Source organism: Artemia sp. Qi Xiang Cuo, chromosome 10 (genome assembly GCF_049724085.1).
Source record: "Artemia sp. Qi Xiang Cuo chromosome 10, ASM4972408v1, whole genome shotgun sequence".
Classification (NCBI taxonomy): domain Eukaryota; kingdom Metazoa; phylum Arthropoda; class Branchiopoda; order Anostraca; family Artemiidae; genus Artemia; species Artemia sp. Qi Xiang Cuo.
The window spans coordinates 45,625,063-45,652,845 of record NC_142803.1 but is presented as its reverse complement, the minus strand read 5'-3'; the positions used below and the strand labels follow the sequence as shown (position 1 = coordinate 45,652,845).

Genomic DNA, 27,783 nt, shown 5'->3' with positions numbered 1-27,783 from the left:
TAGCTGAGTTGGCAATGGGCAGCTTGGTGCAGTAGTCAGTAGTTAGTACAATACTAGCATCTGTTGATGCTTTGTTTTCATTGTGAGTGGGTTCCTTAACCCATCAAAACCATTAGACCTAGCCTATATCTGATTGTAAAAAATTCAGATCTGTTGGATACCATAAAGGCCTATTATTTAAAGTTACTTATTAGCCTAATGTTTACAGCAATGGATGTAAACATGATAATTTGATTAGCAAGTCTTTTTAAACTGTGGAAAGTCTGATAGGCCAATTGATATTTTCAATTAAACTAAAATTTTGTTATAAGCCTGGGATTTCAGCTATACATAAGGAAACATGTTAAGAAAACAATTCTTACTTCAAAACACAGTTTATATAATTATCCAGTATGATCTTTCCCTATCTCACCCATTATAAAAACCCGGACCGAGGTGCGAGTGCTCCTGAGAACGTTTTTGCAGATATAAACATAAGCGGCATTAGATATTTTCATGGGTAGACAAAGAATAATCACCTACGGAACAAGTACTGACAAAACCACTCGGCCGGCTCACCAATAAGTGGACAATAAGTGCAGAAATAAGTGGGAGGAGCTTTTTCTTCGCACCGAGAATGAAGAGCCAGAAATCATCTGCGGTAAACTTACCGGATAATTATATAAACTGTGCTTCAAAATATGCAGAATAACCCTAGTTTCCACATTTTTCAGGGGGAGAATTGGTAAATTTGCATATGGCACTATAATTTAGCTAGGATGAAAGTGAAAACATTAGCTAATGCCTTTTTTTAATTTTCTTTCACAATTCAATAATTTCTTATGTTGAAAGCTACATCTTGAGCCCTTAAAGGGGCCCCAAAGGTATTTTATATGAATTATGAAAGAGCATAAAAAAAGCATCAAATGATGTTTTCACTTTCATCCTAGCTAAATTATATGGCCCACTGCAAAGTTACTATGAAATTTACCCATCCCTACCCCCCTAATATTCAAATATATACCCTGAATTGTTGACAGAAAACTTTTGAATTGCAAAATTCAGTGCTATTTTTGTTGATGGCATTTGAAAAATGTGAATCATAAGGAAAACAGTTTATATTTGAGTTGCCCAAAAAATGAGGTTTGAATTGTTGTAAATAAGTGTTTTTGGAATATATTACTCTTGAACAAGTTATTTATAAACTAGTGATGTGTTTTTAACCACTTTTCAATAACTTAACTAGTGTTGATAACTTCTTTGTGTGGTTACAAAAATGAAATACCTTTGGGGCCCCTTTAAGGGCTCAAGATGCAATTAGCAACAGAATAAATTATTGCGTTATGAAAGAGCATAAAAAAAAGCATCAAATGATGTTTTCACTTTCATTGTAGCTAAATTATAGTGCCACATGCAAATTTACTAGAGAAACTTTATTATCACTTCTTTCTTTGTTTTTCTAAGAAATTCATGAATTCCTTAGAACCTATATATTAATTACCTTAAATTGCAGCTAGGAGCAATCAGAGGATTTCTCCTTGTAGAGCTCTGGAATGATGACTAATTGTATGCAAGAATCACTGGTGACCAGGTGCTGCTCCATCTTTGATAGCATCCCAATTGAAGTTACACTCTTTGGAGGACTACTCAGCATCTAGCATTCGTCTAAAAACATCAACGGATTCAGCAGTAACTGTTTCATTGGATAATTTGTTCCAATTGTTGACAATATGTGTTGACAAGAATTGAGTATGGACTCTAGATGTTGTAGACTGCATGACAAGTTTCAGTTGATGACCTCTAGTTCTTGAATTGGTGCTAACAGTAGGGAATAATGCTGGGAGAATATTAGCCCTCAATAACTTAAAGGCTAAAATGGCATCCCCTCTATTTCTCCTGTACACAAGTATGTATGTGTGTATGTATAAATTTATTGCCCATCATAAATGTAAAATACAACACTGATGGAGTATAAAGAAATAAAATAATAAATTCTGACAAATACAAACAGAACCAAAACAAAGAAGAACAGACAAGAAGAAAAAAAAATACAAATAAGGGCAATTATATGTAAGAACAAGCATATTATCAACGACGGACAATTTCAGAGGTGCTTTCACCAATAATCCGCCTCTGATATCTCTCATTTCTTTTCTGCACCGCGGACACTCGACTTGCAACTCCATACCGCGAGGATAGTGAGCTGTTATTAGTCCAGAGAGGCAGCCTTAGCAAATATTTCGCATACTTGTAGAAACACTATATCCCTAATATCTGAAGCAGTAAGAAGAGACCAAAATGGTGCAAGGGCAAGTAGATGCGGAACAGCAAATGTATTATAAACGCTAGCTAAGATACGGCGGTTAAATTCAAGCTTTAATGCAACTAGTAAACTATATGCATCCTAGTTTTTCTGGCAAAAAAATCTTTCAACAGTTGACGCGTGGCGCGAAGATTTGACCCAATCGGTACACCAAGATACGTCAGTGTATCTTGTGCTTTGATAAAATGTTCACCTAACTGAACATTTTTCGTGCAATCTGAACGGTGATTGAACACCAGGAACTAAGTCTTACTCATTAAATTGAAGACCAATACGTTTATACTCCCTATAGAGAATTCCAAAATTTTCCTCAATTCCAAAGGCTGTTCTACTAATATCAAGGATGTGATCTGCATAGTTAGCTAGCGAAACATCAATACCAATAAATATACATGTGGTTAGAACGTTCTGTTGTGGCATAATGACAGTACTATTAAACAGGGGAGGAGGAGAAGTAACAGTGCCCTGTCTGATACCCTTTTTTACTGGAACTGAAGGAGTGAGTTCCACCGCACCAGGTGAGATGGTGACCTTAACTCTGGTATTAAGCTTTTTATACATATTACGTATCGATTTGATGACAGAAATATTAACTCCACGCTTATAAACAGTCAAGAAGATATTTGGATGTATACCCGTGTCGAAAGCTCTAGATACATCTAACCCGGCAAAATACACTGCCTGACTATTTTCATGAGCATGTTGAAGTAAATTAGCAATCAAATGGTGAGCTTGGTCACGGCCTACTCCTTTCTTGAAGCCGAATTGGTTATCCGGTGTATAAAACTTATCAGATATCTCGTCAATAATTAGTAACTCAAAAACTTTGCATAAAACCGGTGACACCGTAATTGGTCTAAAAGAAGAACATTGGTCCTTGGGCTTTCCCCTTTTTAATACCGGGGTTATTACTCCAGTATTGAACAAATTAGGAACTATACCACAACAGAATATCATCTGAAAGAGTAAGGTCAGATGTTCAATCAGGAGAGGGGACCGACATCTTAGATGCTTTGCACAGAGGCCATCAACACCACGAGAAGTTTTCTTTTGTATCTTAGAAATGCACCCAGTAACCGCAGATCGAGTAACAATAAAACTGATCTCATCAGTTGATTGGCGTAAGCAACCATCAAGCTCCCTTTCATATTCGTTTGACAATGATGTATCAGGCTCGGATAATTCACTTTTAAAGTAACCATGCCACTGGTCACTGGTAATTTTGAAAGCATTATAGGCTTTTGAATTATCTCTTTTGAGCAGTTTCCATACGAAATTAGGTTCACTTGTGGCTTTATTTGATACTTCAGCTACTGATTTAGGCTGATGTTTCCTAAGTACTTTTGCAAAATGTCGCTTTGTTTTTAGACAAATTTCATTCACCAAACCTTGCCGTGGGATACCACACTCCTTCCAGACATGAAACCAGAATTTCGATTTAGCACAAGGATCAACGAGGTCAGGGCTACCTAACCAACCATGCTTCTCAGTTCCAAGACGTACTCTTCTAATGGATAAACTAGCACGCTCGGCAGAGCGTAGAGCGTGAACGATCTCGGCACAGTAAATATTCAGCAATATTTGCTTCTCTGCAAAGGTTAATAGTTTTTTTGGGGGAAAGTAGATGAAACAGCACTTCGATCTTTTTCAAAATAGAACCACTAGCAGCCTGGAACATAAACATATCTGCACGAGCCCAGTCAGTGGTTTCATGCCATTTACTATCATTGTCAGGACTTGGACCACTCAGTGCAATAAGTTGAACAGAGAATATATTACTGATAGGCATATGGCCTGAGATTTGGAAAGTGGAGATAAGTGAGGATCCTGAGTCTGGTTTTACATTCGGGGGAACACATGAAAAAGTCCAGAGAAGAGGTACTGCCAGAGTTATGGATATATGTGAAACATTGGGTATCTCGACCGCCAAGAGCTGAGGGCACATACTATTCAGAATATTTGCACAACTGCTACTGTTGTCAAAAAGGTTACAGTTCATATTACCAGTAAGGATTACTCCTAGGTTTTGCACTTCACAATCAGACACGAAGGAACTGACTAGGTGGCAAGCTTGATCAATTTGTCTGTCTGATGTCGCATTACGGTAATCGGTGGGTAACTACACTGAGACCACCACATAATTCTGAATTTTGACTGCCGTAAAATAGTCACTGTTGCGTAAGTGTTTGGGCATGTGGACACTTCTAGCAAGAATAGCAGTACCTCCACTCGGCCGACCAGCCTGGAGTGTCTAATGGCACGACTTATTACGACAGTAGAAGCAGTCTTGCTCAACAAACATAGACTGTCAGCAGTGAGAAGGTGCTCTTGTAGGCAGAGAACGCCATTTGTGTCACATAGAGTTTGGATTATGAGTAATTTCACTGAGGCGCCTCCATGATGTAATGTGCAGATCAGTGTTCATTTTGGGGGATTCATAAGTTTCTGTGCGATAGGACATTTGTAGCTGTAACAAGGATTGTCAGCTTGGTTGCACAGTGCACACTTCATTTTATTTTGACTGGGGGTTTCCAGCTTGTTCGAATGTACTGTCTGCGCAGAGCGCGAACTGCGAGTAAGAGCTTTACAGTGCTGGACAATATGTCCGTAAGCTTGGCAGTTGTAGCAGCGAGGAGGGAGAGGGAGAAACTTATCAATGCGGTTCAGTTATAATCGATTATCACTGACGAGGAAATGGCTGCTAGTAAGTATTCTCGACGAGAAAACTGAAGCTTGAAGGACCTAATTTTGCCGATACGGGAGACTCCGGTACAGTTAGTTATCAAATTTTGCAACTGGCTGTCAGTAACACTTTCAGGAACGAAACGGGCAATTCCATAATACACTGAAACTTTTAGCTGTAAGCTTAGCAATTGGTCCTTAGATTTAATAGCATCAGCTACAGCAGTAGCTTCATTTTCATCACTTACAACGAGGCGCCAAGTATATTTTCCCGGTCTAAGCTCAGTTATCGCCGACTTCGAGTCACCACACAAGTTATCAATAAAAGTTTTGCGGTCCTTGGGGTCATTCAGCATTTTAGGTGGATTCTTTAATATAACGGCAAAAGAGGGTTTGGATGATTGTGTTGGGGCTTGAGACAAAGAAGGCAGGGGGTTGCGATTTTACAGGACGTAATTATCGAATTTGACATATAGTTCGTTAACTTTACGATTAAATGTAACACTTGATTCTCCAGCGATAACTGATTCTTCGTTAGGCTCGTACAGCACGAAACAGGGTAGTGGTATTTGCTTTTCATCACACTTTTTAAAAATTTTAAGCATGCCCACGCAGCTACCTGCAGCTTTCTGTCGGTCACTTGGGCGATTCGTGCAGTTTGCAAAATTCCACAATATTTTCTTTGCTTCCATTAACGAATCAATGCAAAAAAAAAGTCCGCACCAGTTTTCGCAATATTGGCATGAACATTCCCCACAGCCTGGGCATGGTATAAAAAGTTCAAGACTGGAGACCATACAAGCTGCTGGCTCTGCATTGTATGTAGCAAACAAACATACCGCAGGTTTCGGCAGAGAAAAAAATCTTCTATTCAATCTCCAATCAGCAACAATGAACTAAAATATTTGTTCCCAGGGGAAATCACAGCAGTCAAAATAACCAAACAAAAGATAAGCCGAGTATAAATAAAACTCTTCAACATGCTCTAGATCAAGACTGAGGTAGATCAAGACAAGTGTAGGGAGATTCAACTTTGATAGTCTTACAGGATAGGAAAGCGCTTGAATGCCAGATATCACATTAGTTGCAAGTCTTTGGACATCTTCAAGAAATTTTATATCTTTTTTAAAATATGAAGAGGCCTGTGACATTCCAATCTCAAGCATAAGACGCACAAGTCCCTTATACAGAAGACTGATGACTTTAAAATAACAAGTGGAAATGGCACGCTTAATCAAACCCAAGGTGAAACTAGCCCCTACAGCAGACCTCTTGGCATGCATACTGAATTTTAATTTGTTGTCAATAGTGACACCAAGATCTTGCTCATTATTAACAGAGGAGAGTGGGTGGCCTAAGAAAAAAAATAAGAGCAGCATGGATTCTGTTTGCCAAAGTGAATGATATGGCACTTGGCAACATTGAATTCAAGAATCCAGGCCTCAGCCCAGTGACCAGCAGATGAAGATTATTTTTTAGCAGGGCATGATCTTCACAGGACAAAGCTGGTCCAAGAAGCTTCAGGTCATCTGTATAAAGAGTTGAATTACTACTGATAATGGAAGGAGCATCATTGATAAAAATATTAAATAATGTAGGACCCAAGACACTTCCCTGAGGAACTCCACTCAGAACACACATTGAGGAAGAAAGAATATGATCTCCAGAGTCATCAACCAACTGAACACATTGGTTTTGCAAGTAGAGAAAATCAAGGATCCAAAGCAGGGATTTGTCTTCAAGCTTAACTGCATGCAAGTCGATTGTGACACACTTTGTCAAAAGCTTTAGAAAAGTCAAGCAGAATCATGTCAGCAGGAACCCCAATATCAAGCAACTTGGTGATTTGATCATATGATTCCAGGAGATTAGTGTTAACAGATCTTCCAGAACAAAAGCCATGTTTTGAACTGTGTAAAAAATTATTTGCTTCAAGGTGTTTAACAACTGCAGAATCAATTATTCTTTCAAGAATCTTAACAACTGCTGATGGGTTGATAATTTTCAGCAAGTCCTTTCTACCTTTTTTAAAAATAGGAATAATATAGGCAGTTTTCCAATCCTGAGGAAGTCTAGAAAGATTTAATGATAATTTGAACAGCAGGGAAAGAGGTTGACACATGACTGTACGACATTCGTGTAGGATATGTGGGTGAATGCTGTCGGGGCCAGCAGATTTATTTGGTTTGAGGGATGTCAGTTCCTTTAGAACCAATGTATCTGCAATCAAAATTGGCTCAGTATTATATGAAACATCATATAAGGGTGGTGTAGGATATACAGTACTTGGGTTGGACAAAAAAACAGAAGAGAAATATTGATTGATAATTTCAACTATCAGTTCAGGATCAGCAACTGATTTACTATCATGCAGGATATCCAGGATTGTGCGTCTGCTGCTACATTTTTGAGTGGCATAACGCCAGAAAGATTTAGGGTTAACCTTAACTTCCTCTGCCAGTTTTTCCTCAAACCTTCTCTTCAACACCTTTATTTGCTTTTTTGTTTGATTACGAAAGGATTTGAAGACTAGATAATGTTCTGTGGTCTAATTTTTTCTATAACGGTTCCATGCTCTGTGTTTTCTATTGATTAGCTTAATAATTTTAGAAGTCAAAAAAGGTAAACTCTTTGCCTGTTTTACTTGAAAGATTCTGGTGCATGACTTTTCAGAATTTAGAATTTCCGTTTTAACATTTGACCAACTATCATCGATATCATCAGTAATAAGCTTTTTCCCGTTGACATTGGCAAGCTTATTAGGGACAAGTTTTTCGTTTACAAATAATTGTTGCTTAGAGAAAGGCTGAAAGGTAGGTCGAGATAACTCAGACATAATTATAACATGGTCACTGTTGCCAACAGGTGTGCTTATAATATTCTTAATAAGAAGGTCAGGGTTAGTGAGCATAACCAGATCAAGAATGTTGGAGACTTGACCTTCCCTGAAACGAGTTGGTTGTGAAATTGTTTGACAGAGGGAATTATCAGAGAGGGCAGACAAAAAAGGAGAATCTCTATTAAAAAAACCAGATCCGTCAATCCATTGGATTTCAGGAAGATTGAAGTTCCCCATAAGGACAAGATCATAGCTGGCAAAATTGGTCATAATATGAGACAACATGGCAGCCAAATTTTATTCTGAGTCCATAACACATGGAGCACAGGGGCTTCTATAAACATCACCCACTACAATTGAAGTTCTTTGATTGTGTAATTTAATCCACAGAGACTCAATTACATCAGTATTCAGAGAATTGAATTGAATGAGACTAACATTTACTCCATCTCTTATATAAAGGCACACTCCTTGGTGGCAGAGTGGGGAATTCAGATTAGAAAATAGTTGGTAATCATCTATTTTGATTTCATCAGGAGTTAAAACTGACAAGGTATTTTTGACAAAACTTCTGTAATTGCAGCAACATCCACTCCTTCAGATTTCATATGAAAAGAAAGTTCAGAAAGCTAATTAGGGAGGCTATCAACATTGGGGCTAAGGAATCTCATCCCCTGAGAGGTAGGAATCAGCAAGGATGCAGTAACTAAAGGACTGGTAAGGTTGTTGGATACAGCACTATGAAATGACAAGGAAGAAACATCAGTTAAACAAGTTGTTGTTAAACAAGTGTCAGCATCAGAAAGGAAACTATTATGATTGTGTTCACTACTAGACCATTGAGAGACAGAATTAGGTGATGCAAGTCCATAAACATTTAAACAATTATTAGAGGTAGAATGTGGCAAGTATATTAGTGGGACATTGGAGTGGTCTAGGGGATCACTCCAACTGGCAAGTTTTTTTTTAATGATGGCACCATTACAGATTATCAAGTCTGCTTCTCCCTTAGCTTTTCTGTATTTCAGCTCCTCAACTAGAGCTTTGTGCTTTATGCAATCTTCCTTAGGACTACCTCCATAAAAACTAATTGATCCTTTTTTTTCAAAGGATTTCCATATGATTTTCTTTCTAAATTCAGTTGATTGTACAGAAAAGAGAAGAGGAGGGGGCAGCTACCAGATAGTTGATGGCTATTAGAAAGTCTTTTTGCTTGGGCTGGGGGGGGCACCAATGTCAACTCCATAATTGCGTTTGACAGAGGGAATTATCAGAGAGGGCAGACAAAAAAGGAGAATCTCTATTACAAAAACCAGATCCATCAATCCATTGGATTTCAGGAAGATTAAAGTCTCCACATAAGGACAAGATCGTAGCTGGCAAAATTGGTCATCCTATGAGACAACATGGCAGCCAAACTCCCTCTGTCAAACAATTTCACAACCTACTCGTTTCAGGGAAGGTCAAGTCTCCAACATTCTTGATCTGGTTATACTCAGTAACCCTGACCTTCTTATTAAGAATGTTATAACCACACCTGTTGGTAACAGTGACCATGTTGTAATTATTTCAGAGTTATGTCTACCTATCATTCAGCCTTCCTCTAAGCAACCAAAGTATGTTAACTACAAAATAGTCTCTGAAAAACTTGCCAAAGTCAACTGGAAAAAGCTTATTACTGATGATATTGAGGAGAGTTGGCCAAATGTAAAAACAGGGTATCACATATTGAAAATCCATTACAATCAGTTTGCTCTACCTCAACAGTTCAGGACCTAGTGGTATCTACAGTGTCCTCTAAGTTGTCTCAACTTCCATCAGCCCAATTATCTGAATCTGATGTTTGTTGGATAGCACAATCAGAGTGCCAGCATTTTGAAAGACGTCTTAATATCGTTGCTTATGGTATTCCCCCCCCCCCCCCAGTCTGAAGATGCAGTTTTCCTGTACAATTATCTCTTATGCAATTATGGAGTTGATATTGGTGCCCCCCCCCCCCAGCCCAAGTAAAAAAACTTTCTAATAGCCATCAACTATCTGGTAGCTGCCCCCTCCTCTTCTCTTTTCTGTACCAACAACTGAATTTAGAAAGCAAATTATATAGAAATCCTTTTAAACAAAAGGATCAATTAATTTTTATGGAGGTAGTCCTAAGGAAGATCGCATTAAGCACAAAGCTCTAGTTGAGGAGCTGAAATACAGAAAAGCCAAGGGAGAAGCAGACTTGATAATCTGTAATGGTGCCATCATTAAAAAAAACTTGCCAGTTGGAGTGATCCCCCAGACCACTCCAATGCCCCACTAATATACTTGCCTCCTACTACCTCTAATAATTGTTTAAATGCTTATGGACTTCCATCACCTAATTCTGTCTCTCAATGGTCTAGTAGTGAACACAATAATAATAGTTTCCTTTATGATGCTGTCACTTCTCTTGTTTCTTCAACAACAACTTGTTTAAGTGATGTTTCTTCCTTGTCACTTCATAGTGCTGTATCCAACAACCTTATCAGTCCTTTAGTTCCTGCATCCTTGCTGATTCCTACCTCTCAGTACTGTTGAACTGAATTTTGAATTTGAACTGAATTTTGTAATGAATTTTCAATATGTGATACCCTGTTTTCAATATCGCTAACTTCAGCAGAAATGTCACTTTTTATGTCTGTTCTCAGCTGGGAAAGTGTTTGTGTCAACTGACTAGTGGTGGCAAACTCGTGCTTAAGATCTTCCCTGAAAGATTTCAAGGAATTGTCCATAACTGATGCAAATTTTGGAAATAAAACATTGATATGGCTTAAAATTCTGCTCAAATAACTGAAATTGCATATTCAGAGCATATTCATATAACAAGTCAGAGGTAATAGGCTTGAGACTGTCTGTGCAGGATTTCGACTCTTGTTGGTAGAAGAGCATTGCCCAGTGCTGGAAACCATGTTGTGACCAAGATGGGCCCAGGATTGCACAAAGCCTCCACTCATGGAGGTCCCTGGGACTTCTTGCTGTCTGGTTCTAAGCCAGCTTAAGCACTTTGGTTTAGACTTGAGAAGATGTGTGATCCCTGTCCTGCACTGGTATTTGGGATCATTGCTTTTCCTGAGGCAAAAATAATTTCAATAATTTAAAGAATATGAAAATTGGAACTTGGAATGTTACAACATTAAAAATGACTATTGTATCAACATTTTGACTGGCGAATTCAGACGGTTAGAACTGGACTTATTAGGAGTTTTAGAAACTCGTATCACAGGGGTAGGAAACATGAAATTAGGTGATATAGAATTTGTTTACTCAGGCAGGAATGATGGGTGTCCATAGATAGGGAGTAGAGCTCATGATGAATAAGGAAGCTGCTAAGTCTTGTTTAGGCTGGGAAGGTATTAATAATACAGTTCTAATTGCTCATTTTATGACTAAAAAGTTCAGGGTATCAGTTGTAGTAGTATATACCCCTGTATATCCGACTGAAGGAGATACTATTGACTCAGATGAATTTTACTTACAGTTACAGGAGGAAATAGACAGGGTCCCAGGTATAAATATGATGTTATTACTGGGAGATTTTAATGCCTAGTTCGGTAGAAATAGTGATAGATGGTATCCCAGCCTAGGTAAATTTGGTGCAGGAAAAAAAAACAGTAATGGATAGGCCTACAGACTTTTGCAATTTTGTAGGTATAACAATCAAGTTATAACCAATACAGTGTTTGGTCATAAAATGGCTCATAAGTTAACATGGTATTCATGCAATGGTAAGACAGCTAACGTTATTGATTACGTTATAGTAAACCAAAGACTGGCAGGATCAATACAAGATACTAGGATATATAGGATTGTTGTTATTGATTTTAGAAGTAAAGATCACCATCTAGCAGGGCCTAGGGTTAATTTAAAGCTGAAATATTGGAAGGGTAACTACCTCCCAGGAAGTTATGATGTTGGTAGACTCCAGGGTGATAATTTGAGAGAAACCTTCCAGGAACAGTTGAATACTAAACTTGAGAGTTTAAAATTTGATAATGTGGAAGATGGTTGGAACAATTTTAGAAAAATAATTTGTGAAGTAGCTGAAGGTGTCTTAAGGAAGAAAGCTAGGACTGCAGCTAAGGATACTAGTGAAAAAGCTTTATGTTTAATAAAAAGGAGAAAGGACTTGTACAAGAATTATCTAAGTGATAGATCGTATGAAAACAAAAGAAATGTAAAGAAAGTGCAGAAGCATTAAAATATGAACTAAGGAGGTGTGAAGTGGAGGCCATGGATAAAATTGCCAAGGATCTGGAAGATGCAGCTAGATGGCATAATAGTAAAATATTGTACTGGCACGTTAACAAATTGAGAGGGAGTAGTCAATCCAGACTTGGCCCAGTTAAAGACAGGAATGGGGTCACAATTAGCAATAAGGAAAAAACTAAAGAGAGATGGGCCGAACATTTTGAGAACTTGCTTAACCGAGATAGAGTTGCAGGAAAAAATATAAAGGAAAATGAAAAAGTTTGTGATACCTTGTATGTGAAGAAGATTTGTTTTGTAAGGAAAAACTAGCGACAATACTAAAAGGATTAAAAAATAATAAGGCTCCAGGTGCTGATAGTGTTGTAAATGAGTTTCTTAAATATGGTGGATTTGAGGTTAGAGATAAGTTACTAAAAATTATGAACATGACTTTTGAAAAAGGGGAAGTACCTAACAATTTTAGGAAAACCTTAATTAAGCCACTTTATAAGATAGGTGATAAGAGTGAGTGTGGTAATTATCAAGGCATCAGTCTGGTCTCTGTAGGTAGTAAATTACTTAGTAATATGATACTTTTAGACTGAGACATGCTGTAGACAAAGTTTTAACAGAAGAGCAGTGCGGTTTTAGAAAAGGTAGAGGATGTGTTGACCAAATTTTCACTCTCAGGTTAATAATTGAGAAGTGCCTGAGTTTTCAAACATCTTTGGTCCTCAGTTTTATAGATTATGAGCAAGCATTTGATTTTGTTGGTAGAAGATCTTTAGTAAAGGTTTTATCCTTGTATGGTATACCAGACAAATACATTAAAGTGATTAGTGCTATGTACAAGAATAACACTGCTGCAGTTAAGGTAGGAAATGAGGTTAGCAGCTGGTTTTGTATTAAATCAGGAGTTAAGCAGGGTTGTGTTCTATCTCCCTTTGTATGGATTATTTTGATGGACCTTGTTTTAAGGAGCACGGAAAAGGCAATGGGAGACCACAGAATCAAATGGGGAGGAAAAAGTCTCCTGGACTTGGATTATGCTAATCATTTAAGCATCCTAGATGAAAGTGTGAGCAAAATGAATGAAGTTTTAGAGGTTTTGCGAGTTCAGGGTGCTAGAATTTGTTTGAAAATTAATGTTAGGAAGACTAATTCACTAAGGCTAAGAATAAGTGAAGATGAAAAGGTGATGTTGTGTAATGAAAAGATTGATCAGGTGGGCAGCTTCACTTACCTTGGTAGTATTATTATTAAAGATGGTGGGGGAAGTGAAGATGTTAAATATAGAATAGCCAGGGCTCAGGGTGTTTTTTCACAGTTAAAAAAAAGTCTGGAAGAATAGGAAGATAAGTCTGCAAACCAAGATTAGAATATTAGAAGCTATAGTGATGACAGTGGTCAAATATGGCTCTGAAGCGTGTACGCTCTGAAAAGCTGATGAAGATTCGCTAGATGTTTTCCAGAGAAATTGCGTAAGGATTGTTCTGGGCACCCAGCTGACTGACTGTATATCAAACAGTAGGCTGTACAAAAAATGTGGTTCAATCCCACTTTCTAGGGCTATAATGAAAGAAAGGTTGAGGTGGCTAGGGCATGTTGTGCAGATTAAGGATGACAGATTTCCAAAGATTGTTCTTTTTGGCCAACCATCTAGGGCTAAGCCAAAAGCAGGTCATCCCTGTCTGGGGTGCGAGGACATCATAAAGAAAGATTTAAATGAAATGGGAAGTTTGTGGGCATGTGTAAAAAGGGAGGCTTTGAATAGATTGGGGTGGAGGAGGAGTGTGCATAGCTGTGTTGGCCTCAGGTAGCTTGATGGTATGGTGAGTTGTTAGTAGTAGTAGCAGTGGTTGTTTTGTCAAAATTTCAATGGGTATAGACCTGTCATGTAGGCAAATTTCAGGACCCTCTAGAGGGAGAGGAGGTAGGTAGTTTAAAACACCTTCCTGGGACATACTTTAGCCTGTAGACCCACCCCTGAAAGTTTCATTTTCCCAACCTAACCCCTTTCCAAGATGACCAAAAGTAGCTAAAGTAGAATTTTACAGAATATATATCAAGCAATAAAAGTTACATTTCTAAAATCAGAAGAAAATCAGTTTTCTGTTAATATAAAAACTGAAACACTAAAAGGATATATAGGCTACATCAAAATAGGATAATTGGTATTTCCAAACAGAGGTCCCTGTAGGTAAGTCAATAATTTGGTAACAGGATGTGAGGATTCTAGTTTTACATAATTTTGCTCAACTGGATACTGGTTTTTACCCTATACTAGAACCAGGCGGTTTATGTCCTATCTAAACAAATCCCAATTTATCAGTCAGACTAATAACCTTCTGATTATGCTTACCTGAAATTTCAAGGCATCGTTATAATATTTCTTTTTGTCAAACTTGGCTCCAAAAGATAATTTCCGGAATAAATCATAAGCATCCATATCTCTTCTATTTTGTGAGAACTTTTAACCACGTTCGTACGATTTATATTATTATATATTTTAATTTCCGTCCAGAATTAGGTAGCAGTATATGTCAGTTTCCGTTCTGCATGCAGAATTGGTTAAAAAATACGGCAAATTGTCTAAATAATCGATTTTTCTTATCCTAGAAAGTATCTGCGCTTGGTATTTAAGTTGCTAACTTCTGCAAAGTTGTTAAAGTAATTATATTGATCCTTTCTTCCTCTAAAGGGTATTGACTCCAGTTTATTGAACTTGGACAAACTTTGGTGGTATAAACATGAAACTTTCAGAAAAATCTTCAGTGCGGAAAAGGATGGTGTATTGGCTATCATACCTTTTCTCAACCCTGATTTATGAGGTTTTACAAAGTGTATACAAATCTGTCTTAATGCTCTTTCCACATTATAGTCCCACTAGTTGATAATATAGAAGTTACAAACGACAACAGTGCTGACTATGCGCGCCATTCGTAATTTCTCGAGTTGGGCATTATCTAATTTTCAAGCACAAAATTTTGGATTGACCAATCATAGTCAACAGTTAAGCCATAATTTTTGGAACTGGAAAAGATGACTCCTTTCAGAACCAGTGCTTCTGTCTTTAACAAAAAAAAAGATAAAAGATGAGAAGACGAAGTTTGAGTAGAGAATAGTTAGAAACAATTGAAAGTAGACAAATTGTTTAATGTATAACAAAGTATAATCACCTACAGAACAAGTACTGACAAAACCTATCCTCTCCACACAAAAAAAGTGACCCTTTGTATGCCTATGCGAGCCTGGCAACTAAAACCCGTAGTTACACAATTCATCCTAGTCACTCGGTATTTTGGCTCGGAGCGATTAAGTAGTACAGCACTTTGCGTCTAGAGGCGCTGAGGTACGCGGGGTCACTTTTGGAGAGTTTTGTCAGTACTTGTTCCGTAGGTGATTATACTTTGATGTATAATGATAATCTGTCGATTGTCGCAATTTCTGTTCTTTGTACGTTTCAATTAATTGCTCATTTTAATTTCTGTTAGTTTTAGGATTCGTTTATTCATCTATAACTGTACCTGTTACATTTATGTTTTATTATAATTCTTATCATTTTATTTTTTTTTACACAGCGCAGAAATATTTCTCTTTTTCACGAGTAAAAACAAACAATAAAGCAATTGTAGTAAATAATACAACCAAATAGTATTAGAATAAACAAAAACCGTATTTAAGGGGTAAGCCCAGGATCCTCATATTCGTACTGGTAAAATCCTTACTAGGTAATGAGCTCTCAAAGTTTAAAAAACTTTCAGAACATACTACGTCCTCTGGAAGATGGCTTCAGTGGCTGCGAGCACTGGAAAAGAAGCGTTTCAAACCAATTCTTTTATTTACTTCTGGAGGATACACTTGTTAAGGCGTTGCCAAAGCGCTCTATAATATTAAATTCTCAAGGTAAGACTTGGGTCTTCGTTATTAGTTTGATTCATAACTTTGAATTTATACATCAAATCAGCCGTAACCCTATGAAACTGTAAAATTGCAAGGCGTATAATACAGATTCGCCGACTGTAAAGTAATTGCTTCGAATGTGGAACTAATCTGCTGCAAGTCTCTGTACCGTTTTCACTTGCTGCCTTTCACAACTGTCTAGCGAATTTAATATTATTGGTCAGTTTAATATTATTGATCTTGCATTTTTGCAATAATTATTTTTTCTATATTTTTTTTTTACCAAAATCAGATGACAGTAGACTCTGTCCCCTCCCTCTTCTATCCAGTGCAGGTCTATTTAAGAGCTCGCCAAATCCAAAGATAATTTTAGCATAGGATAATAGTTATTAAACTTTAGCTAGTTGGAAGCTAGAGTCAAGAATGTGGAAATCACAGCATACATATATATACATACAGTAGCGAAATGTTCTATACTCTCCATTAAAGATTTTTGGAACACATCAATCTAGATAATCTAGATCTCTCTTCATGACTCTACCTCTACGCACACGCAAAATGACAAATGTTTAGCACATTACGGCGAGAATGATCTGATCGAATGCCAAGTAGCAACTAAAACTATTGCTCTGACGTACTAGGAACTTCCCATTCAGCGCGCTCTGATTATTTCATTTTTGAAGAAAAATTTTTCTTTGCTCTTCGTATATATATATATGTTGTGGTGGCAACTTTTACAGTTGGTTTACGAAAAAGTTTGTGGATGCGCTGGGTTATACGTTTCACTACAGAAAAGCCTCATGGATACAAGCGGCCAGGTAACCTTTCTCGTTACTTGGCTTATGCAAGAGTTTGTTGATCCTCTTGTAAGGTAATGGACCAGGTAAATATTTGTTTCTTCAGGGTATAAAATGTGCATACAAGCGAGGAGATTTAACAGTACAGTTTTCAAGATGGGTAGCAACACAAGGAACTTAAAAAGGATATGATTCGTGCATACCTCCTGGTAAAAGTTTAACTTCTAAGTACATTAAGGGATAGAGGTAACCCCTATCCATAGTAATGCCTCCTTGTCCCCCCCCCCAGATAAATCGAAATTAACGATTAATTTACTGAAATTGAAGCTAATAAGATTTCATATACGAAACTAATAACTAAAACCCCTTCCCCCTCCCATTTCAAGGATCTATCGCGAATAAAATAATCTTATTCTATCAGTCAAATACATTTTACCATAAACAGTTAATTGCATGCAGTTCCGCTACCTAATTGGACAAGGAGGTCTTTTAAACTTCCTATAGTGAAGTGACGCGTTTTGGCCAAAATACAATTGAGCATTGATAGATTTTCAAGTATTATAGTTAGCACGAATATTTAATGAAAAAAGTGGCATGTATATGCATTAAAATGACAGAGTATTTTTTTAAAATAGTAAATACAGATAGTTAAACTGGCGTCTTTTTGAATATAATCACAATTTTTAATACTGTTTAAGGCTCCCCTAAGGATAATCCCCCTTAAATGCCTCTTTAAATTGAAATCCCTCTTAGAGCAAAGGGGTTACGAGTCATTTGCTAATGTTTACCCCACAGTCTCATATCAGTAACGTAGTTTTGCCTACATGTGGGCCCCTTGAGGCGGGATGGGGAGCAATGGGATGAGTTGTTCAAGTAAAATTCAAGGGGGCACATTACATGTTGGAATTATGATTTTTATGGGTTAAATATTTAAAAAGCTTAAAATTTAATGTATATTTCAGGAAACCCTGAGTCAAAAAGGGATTCCTCCCCCTGAAAAACCGAAGGTATGCAATGATCTAGAGGCAATCATGCAAAATGGAGATGTGGGACCTTCACCAGCTGGTCCCAGCATGCAAACCGTAGAGACAGGACCTTCACTGGCCAACCTGCAAATGGGCAACATTAAGGGCAGCCCTCTTGTAAGTAAAATCGCAGTTACTGGAAGTCGTAATGGAATTTCGCCTTCGATATTTTCAAAAAAAGAACGTAGAAGTCCAAGGGTGATTATGGCTGAACAGTGTCTTAGTGACAAAAACATAACGTTTTAGTGTCGGGGTCTGACACTAGGCAGGATGCTGAAAAGTAACTAGAAATGTACCTAAATAATAGAGTGTCGAGCCCCCCTTGTTCAAGAGCCCTCGCCCTCAAAAAATAAAACAGGCTTTTCAACACTGCTAAAATAATATATCCTTGTTCAGGCTAATAAAACCAAACCGTTTAAAAGGGAAAATAACGGAGTTTCTGGAGCCCCCAAATTCGATAGTTCTTGGGGATCGGTGTTGAGGGCCCTGACCCTAAAAAAAAAAACAGGCTTTTCATCACTAATAGAATAATATATTCTTTTTCAGGTTAATACAGCTCTACCACTTCAAAGGGAGAAATAACTGGGCCTGTTGGGAACCTTTTTCGAGGGTCCCCTCCTGAAAATAGTTATAAGCTTTTCAAAACTGCTAAATTTATATATCCTTGTTCAGGATAACAAGGGGACCTGACGGTCCTGGCCCTCAAAAAAATAAAACAGACTATTAAACATGATGAAAATAATGCGTTCCTTTTTCAGATTAAAATCATAACTCTTTCAAAATGAAAATAACTTCTTATTCTTTTTCCAGGTTCCCGCTGAAATACCAGCAGAGGGGGATATTAATATCAATGATCCAGGTCGGCTCGATAACCTGTTGAAAGACTGGTTCGGAGAGGCAGATACTATAGGTCCCCCTAAAATTTCACTGTCTTACGTAAATTTCATATTCTTTTACAATTCCAAATATTTGCACACAACGGTTCTAAACCTCTACAATGGAGTTCTATGATTGTATTGTAGTTAGGGAGGGTGGGATATGCCTCAAAGTGAGCATTTTAATTCCAAAACATCCTAACTCTCATAGAACCTTAAGATAAATACACAAACAGTTCTAAGGGAGAGACGAGGGGAGGGTGGAGATCGAAATTGACCAATGATACCCAGGGCCGTATCCAGAACTTTTGTTTGGATGGTATTTTTTTGGTGGGGGGGGGGGCAAAGAAACTTGAAAAAAACACATCAAAAATGCGAAATTCATACTCAATCCCTCTTGATTTCTGGTCTACGCTGTTATTATGAATTTAAAGTGTAACATTAAACCCCAAAATGAACAGAGTTTATTCAGTATAGGAGGATGACTGTCCCTTCATCATCCCCACCTCCGCCTCATGGTCGTATAAACTTTGTAGGATGCTCATTCAATCAGAAATCGAAAGTTCTAGTTCTTTTTTTTATTAGTCAAAAGTGATTGGAAACAAACCAGCCACGGGAGGGGGGGCATTTTCCCCAGGGGGTATTTTCCGGAGGGGGTGTATTTTCTAAGGGGGGGAGGGTAAACGCCTAGACCCGTAGACAGTGACAGAGCAAAGGGAGCCCCCATTATGAGACATAAAATGGAAAAAGAAATCTGGCTTTAATGGTTTTTAACGTTGTATCCATTTTCTTTTTTTTTGAGACAATAAAACAGAGATTTTTTTATGAATATTATTGACAGGCATTTATATTATGACTTAAAAAAAAAAAAAAAAATCCAACAAGGTTGAACACGTTAAGATTCTAACTTGTGTTTTACCCAATGATATTGCCTCATTTTTTTAGAATACTGAAAAACTGAGTACGGTGGTTCAGTTGCACGGGGTTTCAGTTGCATGGAGGTTCAGTTACGCGGGGTCCAGTTGCACGAGGGTTCAGTTACACGGAGGTTCAGTTACAGGGTTCAATTGCTTGAGGTTCAGTTACACAATGGTTCAGTTGCAATGGAACCCAAGAATTTATTTTTGATGCTGATTCCAAATATACAAAATTCGTTAATTTTAAAGTCTGAGAAAATTAGCTGGATTTCATGAAAAGACGGGAAACATCCCCAGGAAGGTAAGAGATCCTCGTGGAAATTCCACCGTCAAATTCAGAGAGCCCTATTATGAAGGTTTCAAGCTTCTATCTACAAAAATGTGGAATTTTGTGCTTTTTGCAGTAGAGACATGAAATTTGTGTGTTTATTTGTTGTTTTTTTTTCTCAGGGGTGATCGTGTCGAACCACTGGTGCTAGCAGATCGGGAGGGAGCTCATTCAAACGGAAATTATAGGTTATAGTGCTCTTTTCAAGAGGAAAAAAGGTTGCACCACTGGAAAGTGGCGTTTTCTGTCGGAGAAAACGGCAGAGAATAATAAATTATTCTCTCATCTCTCTTCATTGAGACGAAGCCTCAACAAGGGTGCTGCGACATAATAGCCCCCTTCTTAATGCATAAAAATGTTTTGACATTTATTTTAAATTGATTTGGATATTCCGACCCCCCTCCCCGTCCTAATAAATACTCAAGGGGCGCATTTTTTTTCCAGGCATGATCACCATCCTCTAAGCATTGTTTCAAGAACATTCAACTTGAATGCAAAAATGGGAGTTGAAGGAGGAATTATTAGGGCTGCTTCACATTTAACAGAACTTTAGGTCAAACAGGTCATAGTAAAAATTGCAAGTAAAGTGGAACCCCTGCCAATAGAAACTAGAACTCTCAAGTTCATGCTGATTCTGAATTTGCAAAATGTATAAAATTTAAGGTTGCTCACTAAAATCTATTAGCGCATAAAAATTTGAAGTATGTTTATACAGCCCTCCTCGCATATAGTGTAATCCTGGGTATACTATGAAAAATAAACAGAAAAAAAAGATTTTCTCAAATTAAGGACCCACATTAAAACTTAAAATAAAGAGAAATTATTTCGTATACGAGGCGGGCTACCATCCCCCCCCTTGAATCCCCGATCCTTACGCTTGAGGTTTGTCTTTTTGTTCTAATTCTTTAAGAAAGACTGCCCAAAGACAAATGGCGTAGATATGGAATAAGAAGTATTTTTAAACCACTATATAGCCGTAACGTAAAGAGTGGGGGGGGGGGCTGAAAGGGGACAACCCGCCTCATCTACGGAATAATGTGTTCGTATTAAGTTTTAATATCACTCTCTACTTTCATGTAACCTCAAAATGTTCTCAAATTATCTTCTATTTATCTCTATGCCTGTTCATGACGCTCAAGGAATTTTGTTTTGTTGCCGGTGCGGTGGTATTTATTTTTAATTTTGTCATAACGTTTTTTTTCACTTTTAACCGCTAGAAATACTCTTTTGAAGAAACTTGGCCGAGTTACCTCAGTATTTGCAAAAGTAGGCTTACTCTTTTTTTCTATGGTAAGCTCAGTGAGCTTCACAAATCATTTTTTTAAACCATGTAAGTAGCTTTCCAAAGGATTATCATTATTTCTTCGTCGATTTTAAATCGACGATTTAAGTTTTTCGTCGATTTAAAACAAACAGTTTGCAATAGTTGCATCAATATTTCAATTAAAAAAGGTCAACACAGCTGAATTTTACATTTTTATTTAGTATTCATTTTTATAACAGCACACACAAAAACACGCGTCAAGGGTTAATTGAGACGCAAAAAATAACTATCAGCCCATTCCTTCAAGAGGAGTATAATTCCTGGGGGACAATGAATAGCCTAAGAATAGCTAAAAAATTAAAGGACTAGTTCCGCCGACCAAACTAGGGAAAAAGGACAATTAAGAAGCTTTTCTAGGCAAAATACAGACGGACGGATCAAAAATAAAATAAAGTACACAAAACAGGAGTGTATCAAACATTGCACGCAAAAAGCAGAAGAATAAAGAATCACAATGAGACAATAAATAGTGCTTAAAAAGATAACTAAGCTTTAATCTTTCATTAGAAGTTTTTGGGAGTTTATTCTCGCAGGATATCAATTTTTGGAAAAACATTCAAAAAAATTATTTCCTTCAAATTCGCAAAATTATAATACTAAAACTCTTCTGATTTAATTTCTATTAAACAAAGCAGCTTTTTTAATATTTTCAAGTTATTAACTCTAAACTTTACGCATATAATCCAACCCACTATTGCTATGAGTAACAGGGTAAGAGGAACAGGGTAAGTACTACCAGAAGCTTTATTTTTTCTTGTCTCCCAGGAAGGACCTCTCCCCCCACCCTCCCCAGACGCCCATGATTTTGTCCTTCCATTCTAAAAATACTGTCTCCACTTCTGAAACCCAGCTCAAATTATTTATTTGAATATATTCGCGCAACAAAGTATTCAAAATTGCCAGTGCTTGAAAGATTATTCCTTTCTATTTAATGTGTTAGTCATAGATGGCCAAATTGTTGTAGTTTTCCAATTCTACTCTGGTAATTTCATCAGTAAAACAAATGTCAAATTCATGAAATAAAGATAAATCAAATAGATGTTCTGTAGATCCATTTCTGAGTCTTTATCTGACCTGCAATCTATTTACTCGATCTTGTACCAAATGTCTATTTTAAAAATATTAAATTAGAAGTGGGCGAGCTTTAGAAATATCCGTGACTGCCATCTATATTTGGGCGATAAATTGCTATATTTTAGTGTTCAAAATTTTGAACCGGCTGAATTGAATAATTTTTTGGACTTGAATTTCAGTATTTCTTAAACTAATCTATAACCTGTCGTTCTGACACGCCTGCGCTAAAACCAAAAAATTTACATGTCCTTTCAATTCATTTACACGTACATAGCATATACTTTCAAATCCAAATATGCACACAAAGTTAACACTCACAAAACAGTCTTAAAGGAAGGGGCCTAGAAACGTAAAAACGAAAAGATGTGAACATTCCATAACTATTACTTAATAATACAGTCAGCCCACCTTCTAGAGGAGGGAAAAGGGGATCTTATGAGATTTGTTTTGAGTTTTTTTTTTTTGCTGATACTTTAGTTATAGGATTCTTGAACTGAGGGGAATCTACGCTCCTGAGATGCTGATCTTCGCAACTGGTTCTCTCTGATCCTGAAGATCTGGTATACATTTTAGCAACTGTATTAATAATCTACAATGGGGTCGAAGTGAATGATGATAATTATTTTGGCAGCAAATAACTGGCATCCGACTATAATAATTAGACCAATGGGGGTTTTCGTCTAGACTTTTTAGAAGAGTTAGAATCCATAGTTTACACTCTCGCTTTGGGCTGCCGCATTGTTAATGCAGGCCCACGACAATGTGACAAATTATTAAAATTCAAAATCAAGTCTTTTATTATGAATTTTCTTTACATGGAAATGTTTAAGTTACTTAATTGAAAGGTTTTGGAAATTATCTTTATTTCATTTTATAATTCTATTTTTTAATCACCGATTAAAAAATATCCAAATTTTCGCACTCGATTTTTCAATTTACTTTGATAAGTGTTACCGAGCCCTGATTTTAAATGGGACACCAAGGAGGAGCATATAAAAAGTCAGGGTTGGCTTGAGCCCCAAGCTCTCACACCATGTCTTTTCACAAGTAATGAGCGCGGGAGTAAAAAATCACCTGAATCGAATACCCATGACCCAAATGAAATTGATCTTAAAATAAATAAAAAATATTCTGAATTGAACGGTCATGTCCCTAATGGGATGGATCTAAAAAATAAACAAAACACAAGCTGAATCGAATGACAAGGTCCAAAATGGGACAGGATTTTCGACTAAAAAAGAAACTGAATTGACTGGTTATGTCTCAACTGGAATAGATCTTAGAATACACATGCATGTGTTACTTTACTTAGTTTTACAGCTTATTTTAGATAAGATATATATAATGAGCTTACAGAAAGGCTACCACAATCTGATTATTAGCAGACAAAACGTAGCCAAGGCACTCATTTGATAAATTCGTTAAACGTTAATGAGAGATTTAGCCAGAAAAAAAAGTACATTTACATCAATTATGAAATGAGATATTTGGCTGAGATATAATCATTATAGCCATACAATAGCCCCACAACCATAATCAATTATGGCTGGGATATTTGACAGCTGCGCTTCCTGTGCTTTTGACAAATCAATCTTCAGAATCAGCGAGTGACAACTTCCAACAAAAACCAGATCTAAATTATAAACATTGGGAACTGACACAAGTTTTAAGCCCTGATTTTTGGAAATAATGGAAACACCATATTCGTGCTTTCATCTCTGGATGGCTGACCATTTCCCAGAGAGAAGAAGAACTAGGTATTGGCCAAAGTACAAGTTTTAACTCAAAACAAATCCAAAACTGAATCATGTTTCTAAATTGTCCCAACACTCACTTATCAAAGGGCCATAAGGCATGGAAATACTGATTCAATTTGAACAATTAAAGTAAGTTAATTTTTCAGCTTTTTCACGTTTGGCAAACAGCAATTAACCTCACATTTGTTAGATGTTATAAATGAACAAAAATGAAAGAAAAAATTATTCAACAGATTTACATTAAGATAGTGAATTAAAAATCTGGGACATCATAAGACCTTGATTGTAAGCTATTACTAATTGAACCCTAATACTCTCGATCTGTTATGTATTTATCAAAGACTTTATGAAGTAAGATACAAAAGATGAATCTAAAAAATGACAACATTACCCACCACCCAATTTAGTTACTGAAACTACACGGCTGTCAAGAATATCAGCTTCAAAAATTCAATATCTTATTTTCGGGCACAACTAGATACAAAGTCAAAACCTTTTCTGGAAAATTAAATCGGTTTTACAATCCTAAATTTCTGATGTTTGGGTATTGATTCTTTAAAATGAAAAAAAAGTACCGGATCTGCTCTAATACCCAGAAAAAAAACGTCATGGATGATACATAAATGAGGCAGCGACCACTTTGACAGGCAGGACCACAAACAGGTCACAAGCATTTTGACAATTTAAAAACCAACAAAACAATACTTTTCATCGCAGACAACTAATAAAAAATAAAGCAAGCGAATGTTCACTCCATTCTTCACATCACATATTAAATAAATCAAACACTTAATTACACACAGAAAAAAAAACGAAAAAAATAACAAAAACTTCAACGATAATATAATACACCGGAACACTCGCAGAGACGGAAATAAAAAAATTCAAAACAAACCACATTATTTTTCATGTCCTGTTTTTACATAACATTGTACTCTGTATACAAATATATATAATAAATAATCATAGACAACAGTTTAATGTAATCCTCTAAATCATTTTCTAATTCAATTTAGACAGAGACAGACATACCCTAAAAATAGACTAATAATTTACTTTTTCTTCTATTCAATTATTATTTCGTTTTAAATTAATTCGAATTTCTCCTCATAAACAATGAAAATACAAGATTAAGCTTGTGGCGTTTGAAAAAATGGGAATCGAATCCACATAATATTACAGTAGAAAAAGTAAAAACGAATAAATCTTCCATGAAATATGCAAAATTTCCCTGAAATCTTTCCCCAAAAAGTTTGAATTACTGCATTCATTACGAGCATTGGGAAACGCTTTCAAATAAGGTGATATACCTATCAACAGCTGAGAAAAGCACGATTTTACATTTAAATAACCATCATTTAGCTCGCAACCTACTCTCGTTGAAAAGCGTACACCATTACCCAGTACAAGTGTTGAAGATTTAGAAAATCTGAAATTTCAATGTAAAACTATTTTTATTCAACTGTCTCTACTTTTATTTACCTATTTGATCAAAATTTAACTGCCTCTGACTAGCTAAAAGTGAACCATCTACTGGCACCAACCCCGCCTAAAAAAAAAAAAAAAAAGAGAAACAAAGTTTATTGATAGGTAGCACATTGGTAAGCGCTTCAGTGAAAAGGTAGCCAGCACTGTTGTGGCTAAAAGGCCCAAATGGACGCCCCGTCAGAAAGTGGGAGGTAAAGACCAGAAAGCACCCTACCGAATTATAATCTTGAAAAAAAAAAATTATTCTGTTCCTTTTTGCCAGCCAATAGAACTGTGAAAAATTGACTTGTGTCTATTTAGGATACTGACAGATTTCTATCTTTGGTTGATCCGAGGAAATCGGTTTGAAACACCTCAGCTGCAGCAACTCAAAGGGTACTGTGGCATTTTTGCAAAATTGAGATTCGAACCATAACACTACCTTAAACATTTTCAATAGATTCTTTTAATTGATATCTTAGTATCTAATTTGGTTTTCAAGCTACTAAGACGTTTTTGGTTTATATACTCGTAGCATTTTCATTTCGAAGAACTACACAAAATATTATTTTTTTTTTAAACAGAATCTATACATCAAAGCTTCTAATTATTTTCTTTGAAAATAAAATAAAATCCATCGACTATTAAGCATAAACAAAGGCATTTTACAAGACTATAACTGAATGAAATTGAACTCAAAAGAGGTAATAAGCATAGCAATTTTACAACAATATAAAATAGATTCCAGCCAAAAATGAGTATTTTAAAGCAAACGTCCGTGTACAAGTCTAGCTAGACTTCCATAATTGCCTATGAAAATGCAGCCAGACATACAAATGAATACAAATTTCAAGCACAAACGATAAATATTGTGACAAAAGAAGATTCCTGAATAGTAGCATTTGGAATCTAAGACGCAGAGTTATAGACTCTAGAACCAAATGTTTGGCTGTAGGTCGTTTGATTCAAGCGCAGATTTTGGTAAACCCGAGAACAGGAGCTCATTTGAAAGAAACCCTAAAAACTTCTGAAAAATACTTTAAAATGATAATAAATTATTTACCACGTTCTTAAAGGCCCATTGCCTCATTTATACCCCCCCCCCACACACACACACTGATGGATAAGCATAAAACCCGCTTTATATTTTCCTATTCTGTTTTACAAAAGCACTACTCATTTCTTCGCCGCTTCAGCAGCACTTATGTTACAAAATATAAGCGTTTTCCGTTCACTATTGCAAAATGTAATGCGGATATATTAAGGGGGCTATACTTTTATCAATCGAGGGGGGGGGTTAAGTGAAGCAATGCACCTTTAAGAATGAAATTATTAAGTATTTACGATTATTTTAAAGTAGTCTTCCGATTTTTAGGGTATCCTTCAAATGCGCCATTAGTCTAAAGATTTACCCGGATTTTTACATATGAGCGAGATCTCCCTGGATTAGACACATATCTAGGAATGGAAGTCTAGCTAGGCAAGCATAGGATCGCTGGTCAAGGAGAAAATTTTAAATTAATGCCATTTTAGTCCTTATCATTATTCAAAAAACACGGTGACAAATCTTCAAAAAAGGCAAGGGGATAAAATCCCTTTTAGGTTAAAATTGTTTTCTGTCGTTTTCCTGGTTTAACGCCACAAGTACCTATTTAAAATGTTGAAATGGGAAATAAAATACCAGACCGTAAAAATGGACCTATTCCACAGTAGAATAAGAAAATCAACACAAGACAACCTTTTTCTTTCAGTTCTTATTTTACGCTTTGGCCCTGTCACAGTTCTATTAATCTTCCTCACTGCTTCCTGTGGCGTCTAAAGAACATGCCAAGCATACATTAATGAGACCACAAATCTCCCTCCACCTCCCAACATCCCAAGATCACCTGAAGACCCCTCAGGGCAATTTTGAAAGAAATGTATGTAAACCAAAATTTTTACATTTTAACACAAACAGTACTTTTTAATAAAGCATGAGAGTCTCAATCTCTAACAAGAAAAATACTCGAATCAAACCTAAAATTTGATGTTCTTCTTCCAAGATATGTCTTAAAACTGACTTTTGTAACTTAAGACAATGAAAATGACAAAGAAAGTATAAATTGAATTTTAGACTTATGTAACATTGCGTCCATTTTTACAACTATACATAAAACAAAGAAAAAAAAAACGATAACTCACATACAAAAAACTACTTTAAATTAGAAGCCTCTCAAAATTTCTATAACAAATAGTTGTCAAGTAAAATAACAAAGTCTTATGTAGCTAAATATTATCCTGA

The 27,783-nt window shown here is 36.5% G+C and overlaps 1 protein-coding gene across 1 annotated transcript in view; it reads right to left on the bottom strand.

The window, feature by feature from the left end:
* Positions 1-14,525, bottom strand: part of ais (DExD-box helicase 52) — a 141,300-nt gene extending 126,775 nt beyond the window's left edge. Inside the window, exon 1 of the mRNA XM_089095461.1 lies at positions 14,398-14,525. Coding sequence (XP_088951587.1) covers positions 14,398-14,484 — 87 coding nt within the window. The 5' untranslated portion in view covers positions 14,485-14,525. The remainder of the gene's footprint in view (positions 1-14,397) is intronic.
* Between the last annotated feature and the right edge of the window lie 13,258 nt (positions 14,526-27,783).